Source organism: Thunnus maccoyii, chromosome 12 (assembly GCF_910596095.1).
Source record: "Thunnus maccoyii chromosome 12, fThuMac1.1, whole genome shotgun sequence".
NCBI lineage: Eukaryota > Metazoa > Chordata > Actinopteri > Scombriformes > Scombridae > Thunnus > Thunnus maccoyii.
The window spans coordinates 9936751-9964266 of record NC_056544.1 but is presented as its reverse complement, the minus strand read 5'-3'; the positions used below and the strand labels follow the sequence as shown (position 1 = coordinate 9964266).

Sequence of the window (27516 nt, the reverse complement as noted above, 5' to 3'; positions counted from 1 at the left end):
TTAACAGGAGGTGGCGTGTCCCGAGGAGGAGCATCCAAATTAAGAAACAGAAGGGTCCCTCCCCTCCCGGGTCGACGGCGGGGTCAGGGGGTTATCACTGGGCTGGCAGCCAGGAGGCCAGCTGCCCTGCTCAAACGAGTCGGCACACTCAACAGAGCAGCAATCAACCAGGTACTACAGGACATACTGCAGTGCACAGCAAGCCACGCACTGATATTATCCTCTGACATTTGCCTGAAACTTCATTGTAGACCACTAGCAGCACCGGCCCTTCTGCACAGATCTCGATTGCTCAGAATATAGGATTCATCACTATATACCCATCCTCCAGACTGTGTCCAGGGCTGGTCCTGACTATGTTGGTGCCCTAGGTGAGATTTTAGATTGAGACACTTGTTTTCTAACATAGTGTTAACGTTTTATAATCAATTTGCACAGGCACATAGACACAGGATGCATGCTCACACGCACTAAATGCGCTGCCATATATAGTAAATAACACTATTGTAAAGTTAGCAATTGGTGAGCACTTAGTTTTTACAACTTAGCTCTGTCCCTCAGCATAAAAACTACACAGGGAAGGGGTTTTCCAGTCCATCTGTGCTTTGTTCTGACAAATCTGTTCAAAACACATTGGTTCTTGTGCAGCTATGATTTTGGTTTTGGTAGCAAAAACGCCATGTGTGATGGACAGCAAAAGATTTGGGGCTTTGCTGAAAACTTGCAGGGCTTAAGCCCCATTAGCCCACCCCTGGCGTTGCCTTATATTAAAAAAAAAAAGAAAAGTAAAACATCCCAGTTGTTTGGCGCCCTAGGTGACCACCTATGTGTCCTATGCCACAGGCTGCCCCTGACTGTGTCTCTGTGATGGTGTAAGATGTAAGTACAGCAAGCAGGCAAAATATATTGAGAAATCTGACATGGAGCATACTTTAAACGGTTAGGGTATCTCTTGTGTCCGACTGACAAATGCAAACACTGATACAGCGTTACATACATCTTTCTAAAGCAATGTTCAAGTACTTTGTGCAGCCCTAAAATAGTATGTCAACTCCAAACTAGTAGAGCAAATCCTTTTCTCCTGGTGAAATGACAAGTGTATAAAACTCACCTGTTTCTTTAAAAAAAGAAACATTTAACAACCAAAGTACAGAGAAAGTAAAATGAAAAAAGGGAAGAAACCGTACCAAAGATTAAACATTGAATATTGAGTCTACAATGAAACTTTGTCTATGCAGTGCTGGCATTGTACTGAAGCTTGATCCACTTCTGCAAGACCTTATTCCTACACTAGATGACAAAGAAAGACTCAAAAAGCACAGAGCTGAAATACTTTACAAAAACATCTGCATCATTATTTGTTACACTGGTAACAAAAGCTAGTCTTTCTTGCCTTGTCTACAATCAAGCACACTGTACTCCTCCTGCTTTGATGACCTGGATCTGCCTGACCTCTGTCACACCCAGAGGCAGAATTTTCTCCACATACTGTTGCCTGGCAACAGACATCAGCAGCCGCCTTTTGATATCCTCTCCTCCTGTTGTCTTGTCCAAACTGCTCTAGAAAGTTGTCCATTTTGCTGCCCGTCATTGCAGAATGATCAGCTGTTGCTGAATCCACAACATCCTTAGTCTTTTTTTGTTTCTGTTTTTCCATCTTGAATGTGAGCACATGATTGTTAGCTGATTTACCTACTAAATATTCAGTTATGGTTTTTACTTTCTTTTAGTTGTTATCAAAGTTAAACTGAAGTTAAAAAAAAGTGGATTTCTATTTTTAACCAAACAACTTAAAATTACCTTTTTGTTTTGATCCTTTATCTCACTCAGCAGGATGTAGTAGCATTTGGTTTTTCAAGCATTTCCCCTTTGCCTATATCTATATTAAAGATCATCCACTGCACCTCCCTTTTCAGAAAATGAGACAGAGAACAAGGCCGTTCATTCAACGCACTGAAACCCAGTACAGGAAGCCAGAGGTCCAGAGGCGGCCGTACAGGCAGCCCGATTTACAGAGAACCCAGAACGCACCAGCAGTCAGGAGACCATTTCAGCTGCGACGGCGGTGAGTACACCTCACAACAACTTGTATACAGTCCCACGGTGCACTGTGACAATGTGTTTTTTCTCTGTGAAAGAATGGAGAACAGTGTTGTTGGGATATGTTGCATTTATTTACATTTAGTTTGAAGTTGCAAGTATTCTGAAGAAGTTTGTTTGCACACTGGTAGAGAGGAGTGAAGACATAACCACATAAAGTGATACGTTTGGGTTTAACTGCACTGCGCATACACTATTACACACAATGAACTGTGATAGACCTACATTGATTACACAGCTGTTTTTCAATGCAGTCTTTTGTGTTCCGCTCATGCAGGCCGCTGCCGCCTGTCCAGCAGACTCAGAGGGAAGCGCGCCAGGCCACATTTCTTTTCCGCAGAGGACTCAAAGTACGAGATGTTCACGCGTTGACCTTGAGAGTTGATACATTTATCTGCAGATTAAAACTGAAAGTGTTGAGGATTTCCTGTGTGCGCTGTCAACGCCTCACTGTGTTAATTCTTGTGTCTTGTCCTTTGCTCCACATCTCAGGTACAAGCCCAGGTGCAAAAACCAATTCCTCGTGCTCCTCCAGTCAGAACTCGCCAGTGAGTTTTCTTACACCTCACAGTCTGTATTGGCTTTAGTTGTCAAAGTGTCTTGACTCCTTGTGTCACTCACTGTTGTACGTGCTTGTGTGAGGGAGAGGAAACTGCACTGCGGATATGAATCATTTGGAGGGGCAAGAAGACCATTGTTTGCCATTTCAGGGTCAGTGTCTGTGGTGTCTGTGAGATACCTTACACCTTTTCTGTTTATCCACTAGGTGGCGTACATCAACAACCAACAATGGAATCTTGACTGTTTCAATTGACAACCCCACAGCCAGGACCCAGCCGGAGTACGTATCAGTCAACACAAACCCTGCAGAATCCTTACACACTGGTTTAAGACATCATTTAGGGAATCACTGTTTTTATTCATATTAAACTTCTCCGTTACTTCTCCGTAGGCCTCCCACCGCTTGGACCTTGCATCCCCCAACTGCCAGCTCTGCTTCTGTCAAGGTGGAAACTGTGGAGAAGAAAATACCAAAAGGAGTGCCTCTCCAATTTGACATCAACAGTGTTGGGAAACCGGTGAGAGCATGCCACCTCGATTTCTGTATGGCTGAATGCTCACAGATCATTGGACATGTGTTCATGAACGAGGTTCACCAGCAATTACAGAACTCAAAATTTAGATCGATTGAGCATCATATGCTAACACGTCTCCCCTGCATTTTTTATTTTTATTTCTATCCACAGCAGACATCGATGACCTTGAATGAGCGATTCCGTATCCTAAAAGATCAGCGCACCGCCACAGCACAGAGTGGCAAAGGCAGCCGATTCGTTACGGTGGGTTAGACGGCAAGAAGAGGGTGACTAATAATACTCTGAAGCCCTTTTTTTGTCCTGCCCAGACCTGCGCAGTGAACCCCACCCTTCTATGGATGGATGGTACGTGCTGACCCACTAATTGACTTTACTAACAGGAGGGAGAGCAACTGTGGGACAAATGAGTACAGAGTGCACAATTGCTCTACTGTGAGAACTCAAGTGTGCAAGTGTCACTGGAAGAGTTTGTTTTAAATCAGTTCCCATTCTCTGTTCATATCATTGTACTCAGCTGTGTGTGTTGTGGATGTCCAATACCGGGATAGAGTCATTTTATCCTCTTTGGACATGGAACTGTTGACACTATTTTGAAGACTGCTTGAAAGTATTTCTTTTCAGAGAAGATTGCTATGTATTTGCTATGGAGGCATGTATGTCCTGAGTACCTTTTTTGACATTTTTGAGAATTGTTTTGTAATGTTTATTCAAATAAATGAGTTTCTCTTGTAAAAAAAAAAAAAAAGTGTATATTTACTGTAGCTTGAGATTAGTTTGTTTCAAACTGCTGTCTTCTCTTGTCATCAAACAGTACCATCAAGCTGTGAAACATATTCTTTGAATCTGTAAATTGCATCCCGGTGTGGCTGTCGGGTTTATGAACAGGAGAAAGAGGAAACATGTGATGCTTTATCAAGAACACTCTGAGCTTCCACAAGTTCATCTTTTTCAGGTGGTTTCCCAGTGAACAGTAAAAGGTTTCAAATGTCCGTACAACTATTAGATTTGACAAAAAACAGACACACTTTGGAATCTGAATATTGCTTTTATTTAAATACATTAAAATTTGCAATGTAACAAAACTATTGGCATATGAAATTCAAACACCATTTAAATGAACAAAACATGGCTCACTTCATTTTCTGTGACTAGTGTCAGTAACACTAGGTTATTTTTCTCTCTGCCGCCGCCAACACTCTGCTCGACATCGTTTCCCCCCCCCCCCCTCACCCCCATTTACACTGTTCACAGACTATCTTACAATAAGAGTGCTGAATAAAAATGAGGTAAGAAAGTGGTTTGAAGATTACAGATCATGCAGAACATGCTGAACAGCAACAAAATATTTTGTGATGGAGGAAGTAACAAAAAAAAAAAAACAAAAACATGAGTGTGCATTTAAAAGTAATCAATTTACACAGCTTTGCATCTTTGGTTACAAAGTAGGTTGAATGATTTCACAGCTTTTCCCCCCCTGGCCCCCTCAGGAAAAACATTGGAGAAAAAAAAACATGAAGTAAGGAAGGGGGGTATGGCAATACTAAATTCACTCTTAGATTAACTAGCAACAGAATTCAATCTTCATCAAATGCCTTCTGTTGACTCACGTTAAGATTTGATATCAACAGGTGAAGAGTCACCCATCAAGGCTCTTAATACTTTATACTATACAAAAAAAATGTACATTCATACTGGATCTTGACTTGAGCTATGAATTGGCAACTGCAGCGTAAAATTTGAGTTAGTGTTAAACATTTGTCAGAATTTCTTTTTGCCCACATTTTTTTTTTTTTTTTTTAGCAATTCCATATAAAGCATTGCCCCTGGGAAGTGTGGCCTATCGTTTGAAACACTGTAAAGGAAAAGAGGAAATAAGTCAACGGGCTACTGTTAAGCAGGTTTCGTGAAATTGTTCATTTATGAAAATAGCAGCCCCGTAATAAATAAAACACTTAACAGTAGAACTCAAAAAAAGACTGATGCAAGGGTTGGACTTCATGTGAAAGTAACGGCAGCGGTAGCGCTCCGAAAAAACAGACTCTCTCTCTCTCTCTCTCTCCCACTTCTTACGTTATAACATGAAACAGCAAGGCTAAAAATGCCCCTTTACCCCACTCAATTATCTCATTTAAAAAAATATCGCTCTCTTTTGACAATCACTCCTGTTTGTCCCTTATGTGATGCGAACTCCTCCCTTTCCACACCCGTGGGTTGAAAGCAGGTTTCAGGTCAGGTCGCGGGTCGGTCTGGCTCAGGCTTCGTCTGAGAAGAAGCATCCTGTCCCACAAGCTTGGACCCAGCGGTCAACCAATCCGGGAAGCTGGCCAAGATCCAAATAAACACCCAGAACCTTCCCTGACACTCTGTCTCTACACACACTTTCTCTCTCTATCCAAGTCTCTCTGTCTCTCTCTCGATGATTGCATTAACACTGGAAAGGCCCACAGTACAGATGCATACACACTTACATTCCGACACCGATTCACAGTCACGCCTGTTTGCGAACTCACCCTGACATGGACACACATACACACGCACGCACGCACGCACACTCACAAGCACTGTACTTTGTGGTCAAGCTGGTGGCTAAGAAGACAAAGTTTGTTTTTTTTTCTTCTTTTTAATTTCACATACACTAATTGTAATAAGTTGTAGAGAAGATGCTCTTCTTTTTTCTTTTCTTTTTTTTTTCTGCCCTATGCGAAGCAGGGCAGATGCACTTCAAGCGGAGGTGACGTTGGGTTGCAGCTGTTGGCTGGGATCGAGCTGAGTCTGGAGCTGCTGGGGTTTGGGGTGGGGTTGGAGCTGGGGGTGCGACTGCGACTGCGGCTGAGCTTGAAGTGGAGGCTGGGCCTGCTGCTGGGCCTGCTGCTGGGACAGCGCCTGAGGCTGGCTGAGTCCTTGCAGGGGGGGCGTGGTGCCGGAGCTGGTGGCCGACTGGGCAGGCAGCTGAGACAGCTGCTCGCTGTTGGCCAGAGATTTCAACACAGCGTTCTCCCTCTCCAGCACAGAGTTCCTCTCAAACAGCTCCTTGATCTGCTCCTTTAAGACCTCCACCTCTTCACGCACCGCATACATCAGATGGCTTTTCACCAGGTCCTGGAGGAGAGGAGAGCAGGACATGAAATGTGCCACTGTGTCAACAACATATAGTATCTGACAGGAGGCAGAGCAGTCATATAACTTTATATATACTGTTACAACACGCACCCGACAAGGACGTCAGAGAGAAGCTCTGGGCTTAAGGCTACAGTTTTTCATGTATTCGTTCTAGCTGTGCATTCAGTGGAACAGTGTGTTTATGCTTTAAGGCAAAGACAAACAGAATATAAAAAGCTTATAGTTCTTCAACTCTTTCCAAGAATATTAAGTAGGAAAATGACCCAAATGACTTAAAATTCTGAAAAATGTGCCTGTCTTCCTATTTAACTGAGTACCTTGATACATTTTAAGCTGAAATGTGAGGCAGCATTTTACTCAGCAGGTGTATAATCACTGGTGAACGGAGTACTCACCATTGCCTGTTCAATTTTATTATCAATGGCAACAACATTGGTTCCAGAGGCACTGTAAAAAAAGAAGAGACAGATAAGTTCATGTTAGAATTAATCTCATAGTTTCCGGGGTTTGTTTAAGGATTCAAAACCTCATAGGGAAAACCATTTCTCTGCTCTCGACATAGTTCTGCTTTCTTGCCTTTTTCATTAAAAGATAATAAAAGCAGAGAACATTGGAAAACATGCAGAGGAACAAGAATCTCCCTTTGAAACAAATGATGAATTAAATTAAAAAAAAAAAAGTGAAATATTGTCGGTCGAGCCACCTGTCCTCAGCTCACCACTGGAATCTAGGACAGATGATATAAAATGACCTGTCATTACATTATAACTCCAATCTAGGTCAGACCACTGAGTTTAAAAGGAGAGAAGCTTGGCTGCAGGCGACACGACAGATCCAAGTTGATGCATATAATGTGTTTTGTTATATTCAGTGTAGATGTGGTAATGTGTCAAATGGCAAACAGCCAGCAATCCCAACAGCATGTAAAACACCGAGAAAAATACCTGCAACATCTTCCACCATGAATCAATATAAAAAGCTTTGATTAGTCGCATGATTCTTTGATCAGACTCCTTTGACTCCCTCTGAATTAATTTTTTGCAGACACAGCAACAGGTACTGTGCATGTGGAGTACAGCATGGACCCAGCAGCCTGCTGTTACCTGCGGCGTGTCCGATGGGAGAACGGCGGGTCACAGGTCGCATGCCGGGTCGCCTCTTCGGGGCAGCACGGTGGTTTATAGGAAAACGTACACGGCATGATTTGTCTGTGAGCACAGACCGCTTCATCGGCAGCGACGGAGAGAAGGCCACCGTAAGGACCGGAGGCAGTTAGTGGCGTAACTGTGACCACATTTAGAAGAAAGAAACATGAACCGTCGGCTGGAGAAGAAAGAGGAGCTGACAGGAGGCGGGGAGATATCTCTGAAATGATCTCTGGCTCCGCCCGCTTCATAGTGACATTACTGTATGTGTCTGCAGGGGGGAGTGTTACTACATACTGTGTCTGCCATGAAGAAAGGTGCAAACAGATGGATACTTGGATGAAATCAACAATTTTAAATTCTATTAATAAATTAACTGAAAAAAGTATTTGTAGTGTAATGTTCTATTAAATCTTTATGTTAAATTATTTATAATATTATTACAAAGTTAAAGAAGAATTTTACAATCTGTCAATGAACCAGTATTTAATTATTATTTAATTTTTTCACTGTGGGGCCAAACTGTTTTCAGACATGTGTCACAGAGGTCGTCTTTTAGTTTAGTTTGTCACGACTACTTATTATTACAAGTGGTGATTGATCAAACCAGTTTGATATTAAAACTGGCGTACAGCCAGCCTTCTTCCAAAGATTTATCTAAAAAAAGATCATGGAAAGCACCACTTACAAAATAAACGTGAGTCTAAAGCCACACTAGCAGTTCTGCAAGGCTAAGCACCACTGTGCCTTGTGTCAGCATGCTGACATGCTGATGTTCAGCAAGTATAATGTTTACCATGTTCATCATCTTAGTTTAACGAGGTAGCATTCTAACGTGCTAATTAGCACTAAACACAAAATACAGCTGAGGTGGATGGGAATATCATTAGTTTTGCAGGTATTTGGTCGTAAACCAAAGTATTGGACAAGCTGATTTTGACCAAATGATGGAGCCAGAGGAAGTCAGGGCATCACCAAAGTTATCACAATTCATCCTGAGGAGACTATGAACACCTTTAACAAATTTTCTGCCAACCATCGATAAATGGATGTGGAGATATTGAACTCACAACCAAAAACGTCTCCCTCATGGCGGCGCAAGGGAAAAGGCAGGAGATCACCAAAGTGATTAGGAGTCAACCTCTGGGGACCATGAATGTCTGTATGTGATTTCATGACAATCCATCCAATAGTTGTTTAGATATTTCAGTCTGGATCAAAGTGGAAATGTCTTGTTGCTAACGTGGATAAAAATTATTAGCAGATATTAACTTATCACAGATGTATTCGTATCAGCACATCTATCAGTTGATTAGTAGAATTGTTCCAATACCGATACCAGTAAAACACAGCAGCTTACAAAGCAAGATGCAATGTGCAGCCACTGGCAACAACTGTTTTAGAGCAGTGAAGAAGAATTGATCTCCGATAAATAGTGTAATGTTAGTCGTTAGCAAAATGTCAGCAATTTGGCAATATTTTACACTGGAAAGTCCCATCGTAAAAAGGACAATGTGTACAGTATGCAAGGCTTTAGTTTTGAGGGGTGACACTAGTGTTGCCAATTTCAACATCAGCAGTCTTATAAAGCATTTGAAGAAGCATCACACAAAAGATAGCAATCATATCACATCCATACAGGGTTAGTAGTATACAGCTGTCAAAATGTTTTTTTAACACAATGGTATCAGATCGGTATTCGGTATCGGCAAATACGCAAGTTCAGGTATTGGAATCGGTATTAGGAGGGGAAAAATCGTATCAGAACCTCTTTATCAATTAGTAACAAATAGTTGCAGATTAAAAATACCGAAAATACTATACAGTATTGTTATAGGTATGTTAGAAATGATATTGCCCTTACACAGTTTGTCCACCAGAGGGTGGTTTTCATCTATGAAATGATCTGCTCAGCACATACCTGAAACAGTCACTACATACTGATACTGTGTACATACACAATGAATTTTTTTACCCTTGAACATACTGGTATCAACAATCCAGTATCATTCGAGCCGCAATAAAAGTAAAAAAAACCCCAACAAAAACATAAATGTAGGGTGATCACCTAGTTTCATAGACCCGATGATCAGTGCCACCATGTGGTAGGAAGATGCCTGCGAGTAGACGCAGCGTTGACTATAGACTCCCCTGGAGGACAAGATGTTCTGTTCCTCCACACCATCCAATTTATGTGTGTGAGGCCAGCGGAAGCACTCAGTAGATTGTTATCAGCGGGCTGCACCAGGGAAGGAATGTTCCCCATACCTCTGCTGCTACGTAACGCCGTCACTCACATCACTTGTCCTATACTACCGCCTTTGATCTGACAGATATGACAGTGTCTTACATGAGCTACATGTGAGTACATCAGACAATGACCAAAGCTGACATGTGTTGAATATGATATACATGCTGTCACACTGACACACACACACACCATCGCTTCAAGAGATACATTTCAAACAAGAATGCACACTTAAGCAGCCACTATTCACTCATTAGTATGTCTTTCTCTCCCTCAGACCACATTATGTGCCCCCCCACAAGTGGTTACATAACCAAACGTTGCATCAACCTCAGCTTCACCCTGCTGCAAATGTGTGTTTAATTTAGATGAGGCGTCACACACAGGCCCCTCGTATAGTTTTCCTCCCTAACAGGAGTTTTCAAGAGGCGTGTGCCCAGAGGAATCTCTCACTCTATAAAACACAGACCCTGGATGGACTCTCTGGGCTACACCCTTGTTGCTTCACCAGCAGCGTCAGACTGTACGGAAGACAAAAGCCTCCATTAACAGAATTCCACTTTATAGAAGTAAAACACGCTGTGCACTATATTTCACACACACAGTGACGTGTAAAAATGGACGCAATGCAATTTTTTTTTTTCCTGGAACCTAAATGACATCAAGTCATTTTTTGACAAAAAAGCACAAGGAATAAGAGATGGGAATTTAAAGTTTGTAAATTTATAGCAAACAAAAGGAAAATTAAGATCCACTTTGTATTAATGTAAAATGCAGGACAACAATTCATTACTGCATGATTTAGACCCACACATGTAGATAATTTTTTTTATGGGAATTTGGATGAAATTGGGCTGAGAAATATGAAGAGAATGCATAATAACTGGTTATTAAAGTCATTTGAATGGTTGTCATGGTCTTTTTTGTGCAAGAATGCAAAGTGGAGTATATCAGGAAGCACAACACCACATTCTGTATGTAAACTTCATATTTGAATAAGCAGTTGATTGTCAACAGAGGGACTGACATGCTAATGATCCACATTTAGATATCAGGGGTTTACAGTAGTTCACATAATTTCACTACAGATAGCTGGAAAAACATTAAAACATAATTTATTATAGGTTAAACTAATTATTGCTTTCTTGATTATCTAATTAATTGTTCGGTCTATAATTTTAGAGAACAGTCAAATATGCTCATTACAGTTTCCAAGAATGCAATTTACTGTTTTCAAATTGCTTGTTCTGTCTGACTAAAAACATAATATTCAGTTTACTATAATAGAAAACAAAGAAATGAAGCTTGAACCAGTAAATTTTAGTCATATTTGCTTGAAAATAAAATACCAATTAGTTCATTTGTAACTGTTTCAGCTGTATTGTCATCTAAACTTGAAAGTGATACTTGGTCGTGGTTCCTTATGTCTGAATGACTGTGAATGTCATTAGTGCCATGAAATCAGAGAGTATGAAGCTGTTTCTCTTGAGGTTTTCCTCCAGCTGGCTTCAGTATGGAGATGTAGTGAGACTACTGAGATCCAAGTGGAGAATAACACGCATATGTACTGTCAAGTGGGACATGTGACAGGCTAGTGATGGGTTTGTAACTATGGAGCCTGGAAAACATCAATAACGCAATAATACTTTTTCAAAGTGCCTTGAGATAGATTTTCACAGTGCCGGGAGCCAAGACTTGGAAGATAAACTGTAGTCCTGCTTCCTGGAGTCAAAGTGGGTAAGATGAGTAGGGGCTGATTTGGTCATGTCAAGTCATGATGGTTTGGACGGCTTCTCTTTACTTCAGCTGCAAACGTACTTGGTACAGTGAAGTGAGCAGGGATCACAATCAAGTCAAACCATATTAGGACACCATCTGGTACTCCAAGTAGAACTTCCAAGAACAACTGGCACAGGGGGGAAGATTTTGGAAACTACAGTATGAGTGAGTAGTGTTTTGGAGTAGTTGTACTTTTGTCAGCTATTTTTTAATTTAATAATTTTAGTCTTGTGTCAAATGTCCTTCTTAGTTTTTATCATATTTAGTCAACTTCATCTTGGTTTTGCTTTGAGTCAAGTTTTAGTTCACTAAAAGTCTGAGCATTTTAGTCTTATCTTAGTCAATGAAAACCATAACTATTTTAGTTGTGTTAATCAATGAAAACTGTTGATATTTTAGTCTTTTAGCCATCAGATTATATTAAACATCTCAGTCAATTTAGTTTATTATTTCACATAAGATTGTATCTTATTATCTGATGAAAAACAAAGGTTGAATGATTAAGAACGCAGCTTTACAGAAAGTGTCTGGTCTGATGGTAATTTAAGGAATACATCCAGACGTGGAAAATATTCTGATTTGCTTATTTATTTTGAACCAACACAATTCATCAACTGGGACCCAATAACTACTATTATTATTAAACTATTATAAAACAATGAGAGCTGTACATACAATAAAATGTTTTGAAACTAATTTTTTGGCTGCACAAAGTACAAACTGACCTTTCTGTTCTGAACACGGAAATAAAACTAGTTAGCCTAATAAAACTGAAAAGAATACTGTACACACACCGATTACAATCTACTGGCATTAAAGTTTCACATCGGCATTCCCCCACATATAACCGACACTCTCTCTCTCTCTCTCTCTCTCTCTCTCTCTTTCATACACATGGATATTTGGATTGTAATTCAGAAAAAAAAAAAAAACAGTCTATAATATTTTGTCTCCTCTTTTTTTGTTACCAAAAGCAAAAAGATATTTTGGAAAAGTTTTTATTTTAGTCTCGTCTTTTTTCATCAACAATATTGCATGTTGATATAGTCAGTTAGTGTTTAATGATGTCAGTGCCATCTCGTCATCGTCTCGACTCAAATCATGGAAAAAAAAGGTTGTTCACAACGTTTTAAGTCAAAGTTTTCATTAACAATATTAACACTATTTTGGAGCTCAACAGAGCGACTGTGCTTGCTCAAAGCGCCACTCCTGACACACATGATCTTGTTTAAGCCTCTAGAGCTCATGTCAAAGCCACGGACTTGTTTGAGCGCCTGACTTTAAAACAAAACATGTTGAATACATCCTGTTTTACCAGCGTAAAAAAGTAAACAGTATATAACGACTGATGTAAGTAAGGTCAAGCCCCAGAGGGCTGAGGGGCCGGGCTGAGATAAAACAGAAGGCTAATGAGGGCTTGAACTTATCCTGCCACTGATTACGCAACCATTGCCTCTGTAAACTTCACCTTCTACATTAACAAGACTTCGGGTAGAGTTTGGTGCTTCCCTGTACAGTGTTCGCTGTAAAATAGGAATGTCAATAAAAAAAGTCCATTAGAGACAGGAAAGTTTACACTCACATGGACTGTGGGCAAGCGGAGCAATGAGGGTGAACAACTCATCTGAACATCAAATAGTTGTCATTCCTTGCCTCTGGCAGAACTGCTGGCATATGTAAGAGCAGTAGGCCTCCTTCAGCAACACAGTAAAAACAAAGCTACGTCTGTTTAACTAAGCCTGAGACATGATAAAACAAGTTCAGAGCTTAAAAATAGAGGTAGGCCCAAGGACAACAGGTGCACAAGTCAATCTTACCTAAACACTTGTAAACCATGAATACCTCTTTATTTTAAAGCAGAAATGCAAGTCTTTGTTAATCTGTGCTTATATGTCTTTCTCACACTCATATCAAATGTGCATATATTTACTTTCATTTTACCCCAGTCCTAACAACTTCCACTATTAAGGCTACATTACATTACACAGCAGTGAATGTAAAACTGCACTGAAATTAAAAGGCAGAGAACAAATGTGGAAGTGCTAAAGCAACAATCGAGCAAGCATCAAGGTTATCTGAGAATGGCAGGATGACTCAGGTCTAACTGCAGAGTGAGAAGGAAATATTTATTACAAAAGGTTGGTTTATGAGGGATTTATATGTAGTTTACATTGTTTGCACCCAGGCAAGGAAGACGTAAGCTACAGTGAAGCAATTAGCGAACCACATATAATGGAAAAGATATAAATATAGGATCTAAATCAAGCAGCAACCTCCGGGGCTGAAAAATGACACCAATGCAGAAGTGCCAAAAACTGCAGTTCCTCGAATGGCCACTTGAGGCTCCAAAAGCGAGTCAATCCCCATAGACCACCATGTTAAAATGCCAAACTTTACAGCAGAAATTAACATGTTTACAGCCTGGTACAAAAAAGGGTTTTGGTCTCTATAGCTAATTTCCCCTTTCATGACAACTGTACCGGGGTCGAAGTTTTTATAACTCACCCGTTTAAATTTTATTAAGCATATGCATAATTAAGGATGTGGCCACTTTGAGGTCGCTAACCGCTAGGTGGCTTGTTTCAGCAACCAGGCTTCATTCGGCCTGCTTCAGCTCCACCTCTTTGACCACTTTGGATTAGCTGGGAATTAGGCAGAGTCAAGCTCTGCCAAGATGGTGACGGCCAGAGCCGCCCACTTTGAGCTTCAAAACCGCTCTTCAGAAACCAATGGGTGATGTCACGATGGCTACGTCCATATTTTTTTACAGTCAAAAGAATACAGTCGATATGTACATCAGGTTTGGTAGCATTTGGACATAACATTTTGGAGCTGACTAATTTTGCATATTAAAGAAAAAAACAGCAATAAACTTCTGTGAATCTGTCTGCAAAGTTTGGTCGTTGTTGCTTGTTTACTTGCACAGAATAAGATTCATCAGAATAGTAATAGTAACAATTCAAACAACTCCAGTGAGTGTAGTACTGTCTCTCTGTCTCTTCAGTATGCTGACCCCTACATATCAGCACGTATGTCTGTATTGCCTAAAGCTAGTGCCTGTATAATTTTCTTTTTGAGATAAAAAAACCAACTTAAAGCCAAGATTGATGAGGAAGGAAAAACAAAAAAGAAATAAGTTGTCTGCCAGGAACAGTGCTAAATGCCCAAATGAAGGACTTCTATTTTGACAGTGCAGTGCATCTGTACTAGTTCTACTGAGGGGCAGTTGGTCAGGCTTAAAGGACCAGTGTGTAGAATTTAGTGGCATCTAGCAGTGAGGTTGCAGATTACAACCAACTGATAACCCCTCCCCTCCCCTCCCCTCCCCTTCACAAAAAATGCGAAAGGCCCTCTTTAGAGCCAGTGTTTGGTTTTTCTGTTGTGGGCTACTGTAGCAACATGGTGGGCTCCGTGGGAAAAGACCCGCTCCCTATGTAGATATAAAGGGCTCATTCTAAGGTAACGAAAACACAACAATTCTTATTTTCGGGTGATTAAAGACTAATTAAAACATACTTATGAATATTTATGAATATATCTGTTCCACTAGATGCCACTAAATTCTACACACTGCACCTTTAAAATATCAATTACAGTAACGTTACAGTCGTAAACAAACATACATTAGTATAATAAATGTATGTTTTCTATACGTTACATACATACATTTTATATACATTTGACCACAGGTGTTAAATAGCTGACCATGTGGTCTGACTCTCATGGTGCAGAGATTTCCATATAGGGATTTATAAAGAACCATATTATGGAAAAAATGCAGAGAAAAAAAAAGTGTGTTGCTCTGCCAAAATGTCATAAATATTTGAGTAAAATTTCACTTTCACAATCTCTTTTATGACTACATTTAGCTCTCTGACATAATCCCAAAAGGACCTGAATAAAATAAACTGATTGAGAAGTCAATACCAAAGGCCATCGTCAAGATCAACCAAACACAGACACTAAAACAAAGCTCTGGTTATCTTTGCTTCCATGGAAACAAAAGCAGCCCTAGTTGGCAGAACAGTGTATCCACAACAGCACGGCTGAAAAAAAAAAAAAAAAAAAAAGAAGTGAAGCACACAGTTCATAGCAGCACTATTTGTGTCATCCTGCCATTTTGCTGCCCTCCTTTGAGAGTGGAAATCACATTAAAATGGGCAAATGAAGGTAGCAAAACATTAAGAATGAATAAAAGTTAAACAAAAAATATAAGTAATAACACTACACACAGCATCTCAGCTTAGATAATGCCATCACAATGTTGATTTACCTGTTTATATCTCTACACCAAGGCAGAAAATGGACTGAACTTATATGTGTGTGTGTATGTGTGTGTGTGTGTGTGCGTGCACGGTTCCTCAGTGACTGGTGATGGTATGTCAGCTGTATATTTCTCTAAAAGCAGTTTCATTTCCTGTCGCTCAGATAGAGTTTCACATGCTTCCCTTTTCATATTGGTAAAAAGGCATTATAAAAAGTGTTCTGCCCTTTTGAAGGCTGATAATGTGACAGAATTAACAGTTTGTGTGTCACCAAGTGTCTGTGGGTCCAGACACTTCCAGTGCCACTTATAAATGTAGTAATTTAATGATAAATTTAAAATGCAGCTGTGAATAAAAGTCATTTGACAGAAGCAGTGACTCAGTGGAGAGAGTGAGAGTGATGCACTAGAAACCGGGCCTTGCTCAGGTTGTCATTTAAGATCCGTGTCTAGAGGTTATAGATAGCATGCACACACTCTTCAGCCTCGTGGACTGCTTGAAAGCTGAAAGCAACAAGTTGAAGATGCCAAAAAAACAGATTTTCCAACAATTATCTTCATAGTTTCAGCCATTCGTATAAATTATTCATTAAAAAGCTTTTACGTAACGGATAAACTGCTGAGATTTTTTGGACATGGAGACTAAAACTGAGTCTAATACTGCAGGCAACATGAACCGTCAGATGATCAGGCAGGTCGTCAGTCTTACCAGATTACTTACTGGGAAGTGAAAATAAACGTGGTGAATGTGAACTTTCATACCAAGTGTCTGTTGTACATAATTAGACTGCAGAACTACTTCCTGATTCAATTTAGATCCTCTCATCTGTGCTTAAAGTGTCAACCTATTACAAAATATGGTCTGACCACTCGTGTTGCTTGCTGTATTTCGCTTAATTCTCTCTGCATTACAAGATCTCAGCAATTAGGGAGGCAACTAATGGTAGGCAGTGGCCAAACCTATGAAAAATAACCCCCAGGCAGTAAACATAACAGGATTTTTAAGTGACACATACAGAAAGAGAGAGTGTCAAAGACAGAACCAGAGTGAGATTAAGAGAAAGACAGAGATGTTGTTGAGAAGTCTATTGGCCAATCCTGTGCTTGCTGCCAGGCTCCGTTTTCCAAACTCAATCCATGCACGTGGAGGAAGCAAAGCTCACTACTACTGAACACTGCACACACATTGTTACACTCTTGCAGGCCTGTCCAGTCCAATCCAGTATAGTACTGTACCTATCACTGTGGGCCTTTGAGTCCCTTAATCTGCTGCCAGACTGGAAGGCCTGGTAGAAAGCCTTGGAGGGGTTCCTGTGTCAACCAGATTCGGGAGAAGAGAGAAGAGACAGAGATATGAAGAGCTATAAACAGTGAAACCAGACTACAGTTTGCCATCTCAAATGTGATTCCTAGAAATGTTCCCTTGGGTAACTTCACTGCCTGTCAGAAAACTCCTTCTGTGCTCGTATTGTGAGGTTAACTTGGCTGGAGAAAAGGCTCTTAGCCTTCGATAAAACATGTGGGACATTTGAACAGTGCAAAGTGAAGGGGCAGGGGGGGAAAGAGGGTCTTGACCTAAACATAGTATGTTCAGAGGTGGAAACAGCTTCATAAACTTGAAGGGCCTCCCTCAGGCTGTTCACCGACAGTATGCTGCCTATCACTCATGCTTAGGTTGTTTTCCTCAAGAGCAAATATACAAGAAAAGAAAAACCTCTGGTGTATTTAAATAAGTTAGAATCCTTCTTATTTGTGTCGAGAAATGACTAGTTCATTCACAGAGTTGAAGCTGAAATTTGTTCACTTTTTTGGGTTCAAATACTGACAAATTAACTTTACCTCCTATATGTCTGGTGATTAACTATGAGTACACTATGTTCTATGTCAAGGGATGTATGTCGGGAAGGGGAAAGGAAATCCCTACTCTGACCCCTACATTCACTTATATACACACATACACATACACACACACACACACACACACACACACACTTCATCTACTCCCAGCTTGTCCCTTTCAAAACTAACTGCTTCTCTCTCAACTTCACACTAAATGTAAACGCACACTGACATGAGCATATGCGCGCACATAAAGCAGCATGCCAACACACCCAGAGTTCCACATACACATGGACGTGCACACACACACGCAGCACAGGGGAATAAGGAGTTGATTTACAGCATGTGTGTGAATATTATAGCGCAGCCAAGGCTCCTTTCCTAGAAATCTTTGGCACAAACTCTCTTTGTCACATTACCTCATGACTAAACACTCTCACAAACCTCCTCCTATGCCTCTGCTTAATTTTACTTTGCGGGCAGTGGCAAAAAAAAAAAACAAAAAAAAACGCACACGTGTGTAAGCACACACCTCCACAGAAAACCTCTCTCTTTCACGGATAAAACTCAGAGCTCTGTACTGGCCAGCAGTCAGCTGAAACAGTCGAGGTCATAAGACTGGGAGTCCAGCAGCCTCCTCATGAATGAGGTAAGAACTGGAAGAGTCATCATTCCTTGTTTTTAAGTAGCAAACACTCGCCTCTCAATGGTTCTCTTTGTAACTCTAAAATGTAACATGTCAATATCCATTTATGAAAGGCCTCTTTGTAAATCTTAAACCAGTCAATGTGCCATCTCCCTCATAAACCCTGGTTATGGAGCGCGTGGACGACAGAAAGACAAGGAAGTAACCTATCAGACATGTACAACCCAAGAGCAAAATCTCCTTTCTCTTTCTAAAACTCTCTCTCAAAGCTAAACTGACACAAAAACCATGGTTGCACAATGCTCAGGCTATGCCCCGATACTGCCCCAAAGCAAATGTATGACCTGGCAGTGGACGAAAATAACCTTCTGGTGCATTCTTGCTAGCTGATGTCATACATCTCTCTGGAGCATGACACATGGTTTTTCCTTCAGTGTGCCTGCGCTGCAAACCAGTGGCCGCGTCAAAAGGTTCAGTTTCATGGGTGCTGAACCTCTTAATAACCTTGCTAACTCATCAAGCACGTGAAAACCTGCAGTAGCCTTAAATGATGAGCGCAGAGAGGAGGATGAGGAGGAGGAGGAGGGGTTGGGGGGAGGTTCTTCTGAGGAGGGAAGTGCAAGTAAAAGTGCAAGAAGAGAAAATGGGAGAGAGCAAAGAGCGAGAGGAAAGTACACAGCAAGACAAAAGGTGTCAAAATATACTTCTGCATCAACATGTTGCGGAGGCGTCATGGGCTCCACCAAGGCTGACACTTTGAAACTTAACTACAGGTTGGGGCTGTGCAAGCTTCTGTGATTGGTCGACTTAGGCTGCTTATGTTTTCTTATATGTTTCCAGTTCCACTGAAGAGTGTTGATATGAAGAATTTCCAACCTTCCCATTCTACTCTATTTAACAAAGTGAGTGACTTGGTGAGGCTTTAGTGTGTTGAAGCACAGAGAAGTACGCTGAGGGATAACTAGCAAAGTGGGAGTGGCAGTGGATGGGCAAGTAGAGTAATTGGGAGGCAGGGGGAAGAGGGAGAGGTTAACATAGACTGTTGAAAGCTCTCACTGTTGGTGCTCAAGGTTCTCAGCGCACAGCCACAGAGCAGAAGTAGGTCAAAACTATTTAGATTTCAGCTGCCCAGTGGGAGTTTCTTTCAACAGGTTCTGGGTTGGAAATGAGGGAGATGGAGTACAGGGAGGACCCGGTACCACTGTGCGATTACAACATGACCACCAGAGGAGATTGGGAGCTTGGATGCTAAGATCCCACTAGCATAAGCCAGTGCAAGGGAACCTGGGAACTTTCTGAAGAAATCAGGAACTGAAAACTCCCTCGCTATAGTTCCCCCAAAAGTCCCTTCTTCCAATGTACTTCCCAGAACTATGGAGGTGGAATTTTGCAGTACTGACCAACACCGATTGGTCACACACAAGCTGATCCCACTGATGTATGAACAATAGTTGGGCAGCTGACTTCCCAAACCGAAAAATTGAGAAAAAGTGGTTCAAACTTATTGGAAAACAAAGTTAGACTTTATTTTCCAATAGTTTCATAGCAGCAATGCCTTAAAAAGGGACAGGAAGAAGAAAAAAAGTTAGCATATCCTTGCTACTTGGATTTTTTTGCATTTGACCCTGATCCTTTTCAGCACTGCATTGCTCCTTTGCAACTCTCAGACTTCTATCAGTTACAAGTTATAAAGGAAACACAATGACCTCAACCTCATCCATGTTTATTGCATGGTCTGATTACGTGCAAAAATAATGTCTTAACCTGGTCACTTTCTCATCTGTTATTGCCTAATCTTTGCCATTCTGGAGATGAAATGTGCTAAACAAACTTCTTGCCCCTGTTATATTTTGGTCTGAAACCATTTGTTCAAAACTATGGACAAAAACCTATCATTTTTACTTAGATGATGACATGACATTTGTATTCTTTTCCAATTTATAAAACACTTAATTGATTAATGAAAAACATAATAATTTATCATTACAACAAGTATTTGTCTCAAACCCAACACTTCTTAATCTCAAATCTGCCAGCTAGCACAAAGGCAGAAGTACAAAATAGCTGAAAAGTGAGTCTTCAACATAATCCTTTGAGTCACTGAAGTGTCACTTTCCAAAAACAAGATAACAAGCAAATTCTCAGCTGAGCTTATCTACAGCACAGCACATCCCCAGCTTAAAGCGTGGCTCAAGCCATTAAAACTTTGAGTGAGTTGGTTGCGTTCTCCTTCTTGTCGGAACAATGGAAGGCCTTCGTACCTGGGGTGGAGGTGATGACTGACGCAAAGCCTACAGACCTACAGACTCCAAGCATCAGTCCAACTAGGACAATACGTCTTTCTTTTGAAAATAGCTTTAAGGCAGACAGGAGGCTGGGGTCACACAGGATGAACAACTTCAACTAGTGTGAACAGAAACAGTGTTAGAGAAGCAGAAGATTATTTATTACACTGTTGCTAAATATACTCATTTGCCAGTTTATTAGGTGCTGTATCTAAAAACTACTGCAGTCATACACCACAGCCTTGCAATAAATCCTACCATCATGAAGGTTATAATGCTCAGTTTTTTGCTGAAATTGCTGTAGCGAGGTGTTGATTCAACTTTTTGGAGGTTGTAGTTTTAGTGCTATTCAATTGTATTTAAATTATTACAGAGAAGTACTAGAAACACCTTTCAGTTTAACAGTTTCAACAAAAACTGAACATTATATTCTTCATGAGGATACGATTTATTGCGGGGCTGTTGAGTTAGTTTTAGCTATGTACAGGTAACGGTTGTGGCACTGCATTGCTCAAAAAGTAAAGTTTTAAAACATTAAAGCTTGCAGCCAGGGTTAGTACTCTGATTTTTTACTGAGGCCACCGATGTGCAACAAAGAATGTGTGTACCTTCAGCTCTGTGAGGCACTCTGGATAAAATGTGCCCACCAAATGTCATATGATATGACCAGAGAGCCCCAGCACGGAAGTGGGGAGTGAGCTGAGGAATATGAAATGAATAGAAGGTGGAGAGCAGTGCGAGGGACTCTTGACTGAAAACAGGATACAGCAGTAAAGCAGAGGTCACAGTGGAGAGGGAAAGACCCTGTGGTACATGTTGTCTCTTTGTGTCACTCTCTAACACACACACACACACACACACACACCCACTTCCACCACAACATTATACGAATAAGCTGTTGAATGTCTACGGTGAAGTTAAATGCCACACAATGCAACTTTCCTCAGCGAGAGGCCCCCACCCCCAACATGGATACTTCTGCACACACTACTGAGCCAACCCATCCCCTTCTGAAGACACACCCCTTTTCCACCCACACAGACACAGTCTCTCAATTCACAGTGGCAGCAACTGCTTCGCTACACCGAAGACCTGCCTCCCCCTCCCCTCCCCTACCTCCTAAAGAGTCTGATTTAACATAAGCTGCCATTATGTGAGGACAATAAAACATACCTCCTCAGCATGAGTTCGATTAAACACAGGCTACAGATGCAACACATTTATGCAAATGATCCCGCAAAATAGAAGCAACTCTGCTGTGAGTACAACAAAGACATTATGACAATCCAACAATGTTATTTTACGCCCTCATTTGTTGAAGCCATCTGGGAGACATTAGGCTGAGCGAATCATATTCTAAGTATGAGGACAACATCATCAGTCTGTAGTCTATATCTCCGCTGTTTCGCTTTAATTACTTGCAGAGACAACTACAGGGTGAAGGAAGATAGGGACAAACAATCGGGCTTACCAAATGGGCAAGAAAATTGTTCCAGGTTGTGCAAGCTGTGTAAAGTCTAAATAACTCCCTTAACTGGGTGCATGTGCCCAGCTAGGTAGTACAGATTATGGATATTAGCTACTGAAGTAGTCCATTAAATGGGAAGAGTGGTTCGTCTCCAGAGGGAGATATTTTGTTGTTGTGTGGTGTTTGTTATATGGGGGCAGACAAAATAAACAGTGCAGAGGAAATGTAGAAATTAAACAAGAGACATAAAAGTGTGGGGGGAAGGAGGGGGGGGGGGGGAAAGAGGATGGTGTATCAAGCATAGCTAAGATGCCTGCTGAAGTGAGGCACGACAAGTTTCACTCTGCAGCTTCCTCCGTGTCTTTTGAGCATACCACAGATGCTGCTGCAAGGGAATGTCATTCAGCACTTCATCTGTACATTAACAACTGTCATGCCTCGTCCGTCAGTCAGTCTGCGGGGTAGTAGGTACAAAGCACCGACTGCACTGATGCTGCGCAAGGGGTAAAACAAACTATAACCAATTACTGCAGTCAGCTATGGCCCTGAGTGACGTGTTCATAATACCCATATCTCTTACAGGGTGTGTGTGTTTAACTATTTCAAAAGGCCCTAAAATGAATATACAGTTATGTAGCTGCAGCTCACATTGCAAAAGAAAAGGGCCACAACGTGACAACAAGCACAGTTGGTTGACACACCCCACTGACAGGCCTCTTATCGGCAGAATAGGGGCACAGTGGAAAGACTACTGCTCACTGTCTGATAGGGCTTTGCTGAGGTAAGAGACCCCTGCTCTTATCAGCCTGGGAGCTGTGTCTTCTCACAAGCAATACAAAAGGTACTCCAAAAACACACTTCCTTCAGTCAGAGGTATTGTCACAAAATTGGAATGAGAATACATAAACTAAGTTGGGAAGATGCATTTACAAATTAACTAAGAGCTCATGTGAGGAGCATGAACATTGAAGTGTTGTCTTCAACAAGTACTTGAATAGGAGATTTTTGTAAACACTGCTTAGAGAACAACACTGGAAGAAATAAGTCTCCCATTAGTCTGAAGTGTCAAACTTACTTCTGACACTCGCCGTGCGTGTGTAAAGTAACTTAGCATTTGATGTTTGGTGGTTCGATGCTCCTAATTCGTATAAAAAGGAAAATTATAAAGTTGTGATCAGAGACGAATAAGTGTAAGCTTCCCTAAAGTGCACCTGAGACACTGAAACACTTCAAAATGTTGTTCAAGAGGTTGTCCACCTGCACGTGAAGAAAACAGTGCCAGTGTTCTGCAGTCTGAATACCCTTTCTGGTCTACATTCAATGGAAACCACTGAGAGACTTCAGGCACTGTACCATTTCCGCTCATGCCTGCCATCTACTACAAGTGAAACAAAGCGCTAAAACTCAGGAATTGAGAGAAAGCTTACTTTTGGAAAGGAAGTGAATGCTGTGACACCTCAGAACTCAAAGGAGAATTACAACAATATTTCTTATGAGTCACGTCTCAACAGTCCTCCCATTTAAATTCTTAAACATCATGATGTCTGCTGTGGGTTATATTCATCTGTACATTCGCACACAGTCTGTGCAAAAAAAATCATCATTAGATAACATAATCTACAGTATGAAGCTATTCAACAGTTATTTTAAATCCTCTGTAAACATTTTCCTGAGTGGAGCCTCAAGGGGCTTAGAGTGGAAACCATTGATATCATAAATGTGGCAACACAAAATCAAACATTCTCAACTATGTTTGTATTAGAAAGTCTTTTCCAGAGCAGGAACTAACTTATTAAAAGGTCAGACATGCAGTATGTTTACCGAGTAGCCAGGAGTAGCCTGAGACTAACAGAAAGCTGAGCTAACTCTACACACAGTAGCAGCTAGCAACACATCTTTGATGTGTGCAGCCAAGGCCATCACCTCAGACGCTGTCCTGGAGGGTGATAGCTAAAGTGGGAGGAAGAAGACTTACTGTTTGAGACATTAGACCTGAAACAAAAGCTAAACTCACGACAACAAAACACACAGCCCTTCACACAAGCAACGTCAGTATTACGGGAGTCATGTGTATGTTTAACAAGTTGTTGCCTGTGCAGTGGAAGCCATGGGTGTTTTCCTGAAGTGTGCTACACTCCACTTACTTTTTTAAGCACTAATGAGAAAAAACAAACATTATATTTCCTTCCTGTGTGCCACTTCTCTCTTCCTTCTACACCCTCCCACCAAACCTCCCTGAAACTAAGGGAAAACCCCTGCTCATCTGACAAACATAACGACGGACACTGATGTACTGCACAGAGAGTTTATAGCTATTGCTAATTTTCAACTCTTGTCCCTAGTTGAGTTTTACATATACAGTGTGATTAAAATATACAGCTAAAACACTTCTCTACTGTTTTGCTTTAATAACTTGCAGAGACAACTACAAGGGTGGAGGGAAATAGGGACAAGCAACCAAGCTTACCAAATGGACAAGAAATTGTTCCAGGTTGTGCAAGGTAACTTGTAACTGGGTGCATGTGCCTTGTTAGGTAGAACAGATTATAGATATTTGCTAGTCCATTACAGGGGATGTGTGGTGCATCTCCAAAAGGAGACATTTTGTTGTTGTGTGGCGTGTGTTACATGGGGGCAGACAAAATAAACAGAGCGGAGGAAATGTAGAAATTCAGTGGGCGACTATCTAAAACACTTTGGTTCACATACCAAGATTCACCTTTCTCTGACCACAACACACACACCTGCTATGTCAGGCTTCTCCCCTGCTGTACACTGAAACAGACACAGTTAGGCCTCACACTGCCTGTATGTGACCGTTCAAAGAGTGTGTGACCGGGACAGACATGGCGATGATGCTGTAAAGCTCATCAGAGACTAGAATATCCTGATACCAAGTGATCTGTGAATAAAAATGTTCAGGGAACAGTAACATTTATGTGTGGAGGCTGTTACCTGTCCTCATCCCCGTCCACAGGTATGTGGATTCCAAACAGGCTGTTGACAGTCGGAGTGGCGAGCTGCAGGCCCTCAGGCATGAAGGGCTTCACCGCTTCCTTCCCAGGGACAACAGGAGAATGTGTGTTGAAGAGACCCTCTGACTTCCTTCCACTGCCACCCTCCACCAGTCCAAATCCAGTTGCTGGGAGACCCTGTGCCCCCAAAGCCCCCGGAGTCTTGCCGTGGAGTATCTGAGCTGGCAAACTGGAAGTCGTCACATTTGGCATGGCTGCACTGGAGGCACTGGGCACAGCAGCGGGCACGGTGGTGGGCACACTGGAGCTCGCTGCGATGGCAGGCACATTTTGTACACCGGAGGATGCAGGGTGGAGGCCCTGTGGTTGAGGCTGTCCAGCGGCGGCGTACTGACCGACAGTCTGCTGCTGCAAAGTGGATCCTCCAACCAGTATGGAGCCCATGACACCTCCCATTCCTCCAGTCTGCTGCTGCAAGAGGCTCGGAGTAGGTACAGATCCTCCTCCGGCTCCAGCAACATCTCCGACCTGACTTGGCACCGAAGCCCCTCCAGAGCCTGGAGGCATGACCGAAGAGGGTCCTTGTCCTACATTCTGTAGCCCCGCAGCCAGACTGGATACTGACAGTGGCTGGCCAGTGGGAAGCCCTGGCTGCATGGAAGCTGGCTGCTGCTGCTGCTGCTGCTGATAGTACTCCGTTTGGTTCTGTATCAATCCAGGCGACTGGCTGGTCAGGTGGTGCCCCATAGGAAGCTGCTGTGGCTGCTGCTGCTGCTGCTGCTGGGGAGGGTAAGCGATGGGCTGGGCTGAAGGGGGCATTATGGGGGACTTCTGTAAGTGGAGAACAGACTGAGGCAGGCCGTTTTGTCCGACAGGCAGCACACTCTGGGGTGCAGAGGGCTGGAGACTTCCCACGGTTGGCTGAGCCTGCTGCTGTGGGACAGCTGTGGGCTTGCTGCTGGAGAACGCACTCTGTGTAACAGACCCACTAACACCCTGTTGCCGGGTGCTGTAGTTTTGATGATGGATCTGTTGCTGCTGCTGCTGCTGCTGCGGTAGTGTCTCCACTGAATGCATGCGGGGTGAGGAGAGTGAAGCATCCGCCATGGAGCCCAAGCCCTGACCTGAGTGTGTTGCCAGGGCAACCACAGAGCCTCCTGTATGCCCGAGCCCACTGTCTCTGTCCGCAGCAGGGTCCAGTGTTGCACTGGCATGTCTAATGCTATCTACAGTCCTACTAACTACAGAACCCTCAGAGTCTTTCTCATAAAACTCTGTGCACGTCCACCTGCCTCTCCGAAAGGGTTCTCCAGTACCATGATCGAGTTTAATGACCCTGAAGCGTGAAGTGAAGCTTGCCGTGGAGGTGGCAGGAGGAGGAGCTGAACTGGTCACTGTGGCTGGTTGGGATGTGTTTACTGACACACTGGCTGCTGGAGCAGGCTGTTGCTGCATTGCCCCAGGCTGAGTGATAGGGTTTAAACCGGTTGTGACGCCAATCCCCGGCGGCTGTTGACCACCGTGAGTTGAACCCACCTTTCGAAACTCCCCCACGGTGTTGCTTGACAGCGCAGGTAACTGCCCGGCTTGAGGTATGTGTGATGGGGCCATAACGCCGGTCGCCTCTGGCTCACCAACATTATTCAGGGCTTCTTCTGATGAACTTCTGTCACACGCTGGCTCGTACTCAGCCCGTGACATGTCGTATATTTCCGACGACATATCTTCAGTCCGTGACTCGTCTGGGTCGTCCAGGCTCTCCGTGTCGTCGGCAGCACCTACAGCCGCCACCTGGGCCTGTGTCACACTGGTGATCTGAAAGCAGCTCTTCTTCTTGGCCGGCATTTTCGACATATTGACAGCCTTGATTCCAAGTCTCGTATGGCTATGTTTATCCTCCGTCAAAAAAAGGGGGGAAGAGCTGGCTGCAGTTTCCAAAACGTTAAATCATATCAAAACAGCACACTTGCATCTGTTTTACTTCGCCTGGCTAACTGTAGTCGAGATGAATCTGCGCCATCCCTCTTCTTCTGTCGGTCTCCTGTTGCGTTTCATGAGCTCATAACGTAACGACACGAAGCAATGCGGCTTCAGACACTGACCCCAACAGCCTGTACGATGACTGACGCAGAGTTTTCCGTCAGTCCGGACCGGCCTGCTAGTCTCCCGGCTGTGCAGTTGTCAAACGGCCGCTGTCGCAGAGTGTGTTGCCCAGCTGCAGCCGCTACTTTAGGCTGAGGAGGGCCCACAGCCCTCCACTCACCGAGCTAGCTGCACACTCCCCCTACGTCGGGACAAGTCTGTGAGACATCTTCTCCGAAGCAGACCGTCGTAGCCGCTCACTTCACCAGCTTACAGTCACTCGGTGGCGACACTTACGTTCAAGCTAACGCTGGCGGAGGGAAAAAAACGATCATAAATTTCGCTGTTTAAAACAAGTGAGAATCCCAACAGCGCCCACAGTTACCTCCCTCACTCAGACACTCTTGACAAGATGGCTATGTTGTATGCAGCCGCGCTGCATCGTGGGTAGGTACGGTGCGCAAGGAT

At 42.6% G+C, this 27516-nt stretch overlaps 2 protein-coding genes across 4 annotated transcripts in view; one reads left to right on the top strand and one right to left on the bottom strand.

Moving 5' to 3' along the window:
• Nucleotides 1-4722, top strand: part of LOC121908103 (UAP56-interacting factor-like) — a 5264-nt gene extending 542 nt beyond the window's left edge. Inside the window, exons 3-9 of one of the 2 annotated variants that reach the window (XM_042427808.1) lie at nt 8-171; nt 1917-2065; nt 2378-2450; nt 2593-2648; nt 2867-2941; nt 3053-3179; nt 3351-4722. In XM_042427808.1, coding sequence (XP_042283742.1) covers nt 8-171; nt 1917-2065; nt 2378-2450; nt 2593-2648; nt 2867-2941; nt 3053-3179; nt 3351-3449 — 743 coding nt within the window. In that variant the 3' untranslated portion in view covers nt 3450-4722. Of the gene's footprint in view, nt 1-7; nt 172-1916; nt 2066-2377; nt 2451-2592; nt 2649-2866; nt 2942-3052; nt 3180-3347 lie in introns of both variants that reach the window. The other variant, XM_042427807.1, reaches the window with a different exon arrangement.
• LOC121908101 (TSC22 domain family protein 2-like) lies at nt 4230-27516 on the bottom strand. Of its 2 annotated transcripts, XM_042427803.1 has the most exons (4): nt 24947-27516; nt 16990-17064; nt 6713-6764; nt 4230-6296 (listed from the first exon to the last, which is right to left on the bottom strand). In XM_042427803.1, the coding sequence occupies exons 1-4, from the start codon at nt 26818-26820 to the stop codon at nt 5919-5921; spliced, it is 2379 nt and encodes a 792-aa protein (XP_042283737.1). In that variant the 5' UTR covers nt 26821-27516; the 3' UTR covers nt 4230-5918. The 2 variants fall into 2 exon arrangements, with proteins under 2 accessions (XP_042283737.1, XP_042283739.1); XM_042427805.1 differs by lacking the exon at nt 16990-17064 and having other exon boundaries at nt 24947-27515.

Bases quoted from the DNA above. Each gene is read 5' to 3' on its own strand.
- LOC121908101 (XM_042427803.1), bottom strand. From the start codon at position 26,820: ATGTCGAAAATGCCGGCCAAGAAGAAGAGCTGCTTTCAGATCACCAGT. The intron at 17,065-24,946 runs GTAACAGCCTCC...TGGTTGACACAG, and splicing joins GTGGACGGGGATGAGGACAG to GAACCCCTCCAAGGCTTTCT. The intron at 6,765-16,989 runs GTACAGTACTAT...CTTTTTTTACAG, and splicing joins TCAAAGGCCCACAGTGATAG to TGCCTCTGGAACCAATGTTG.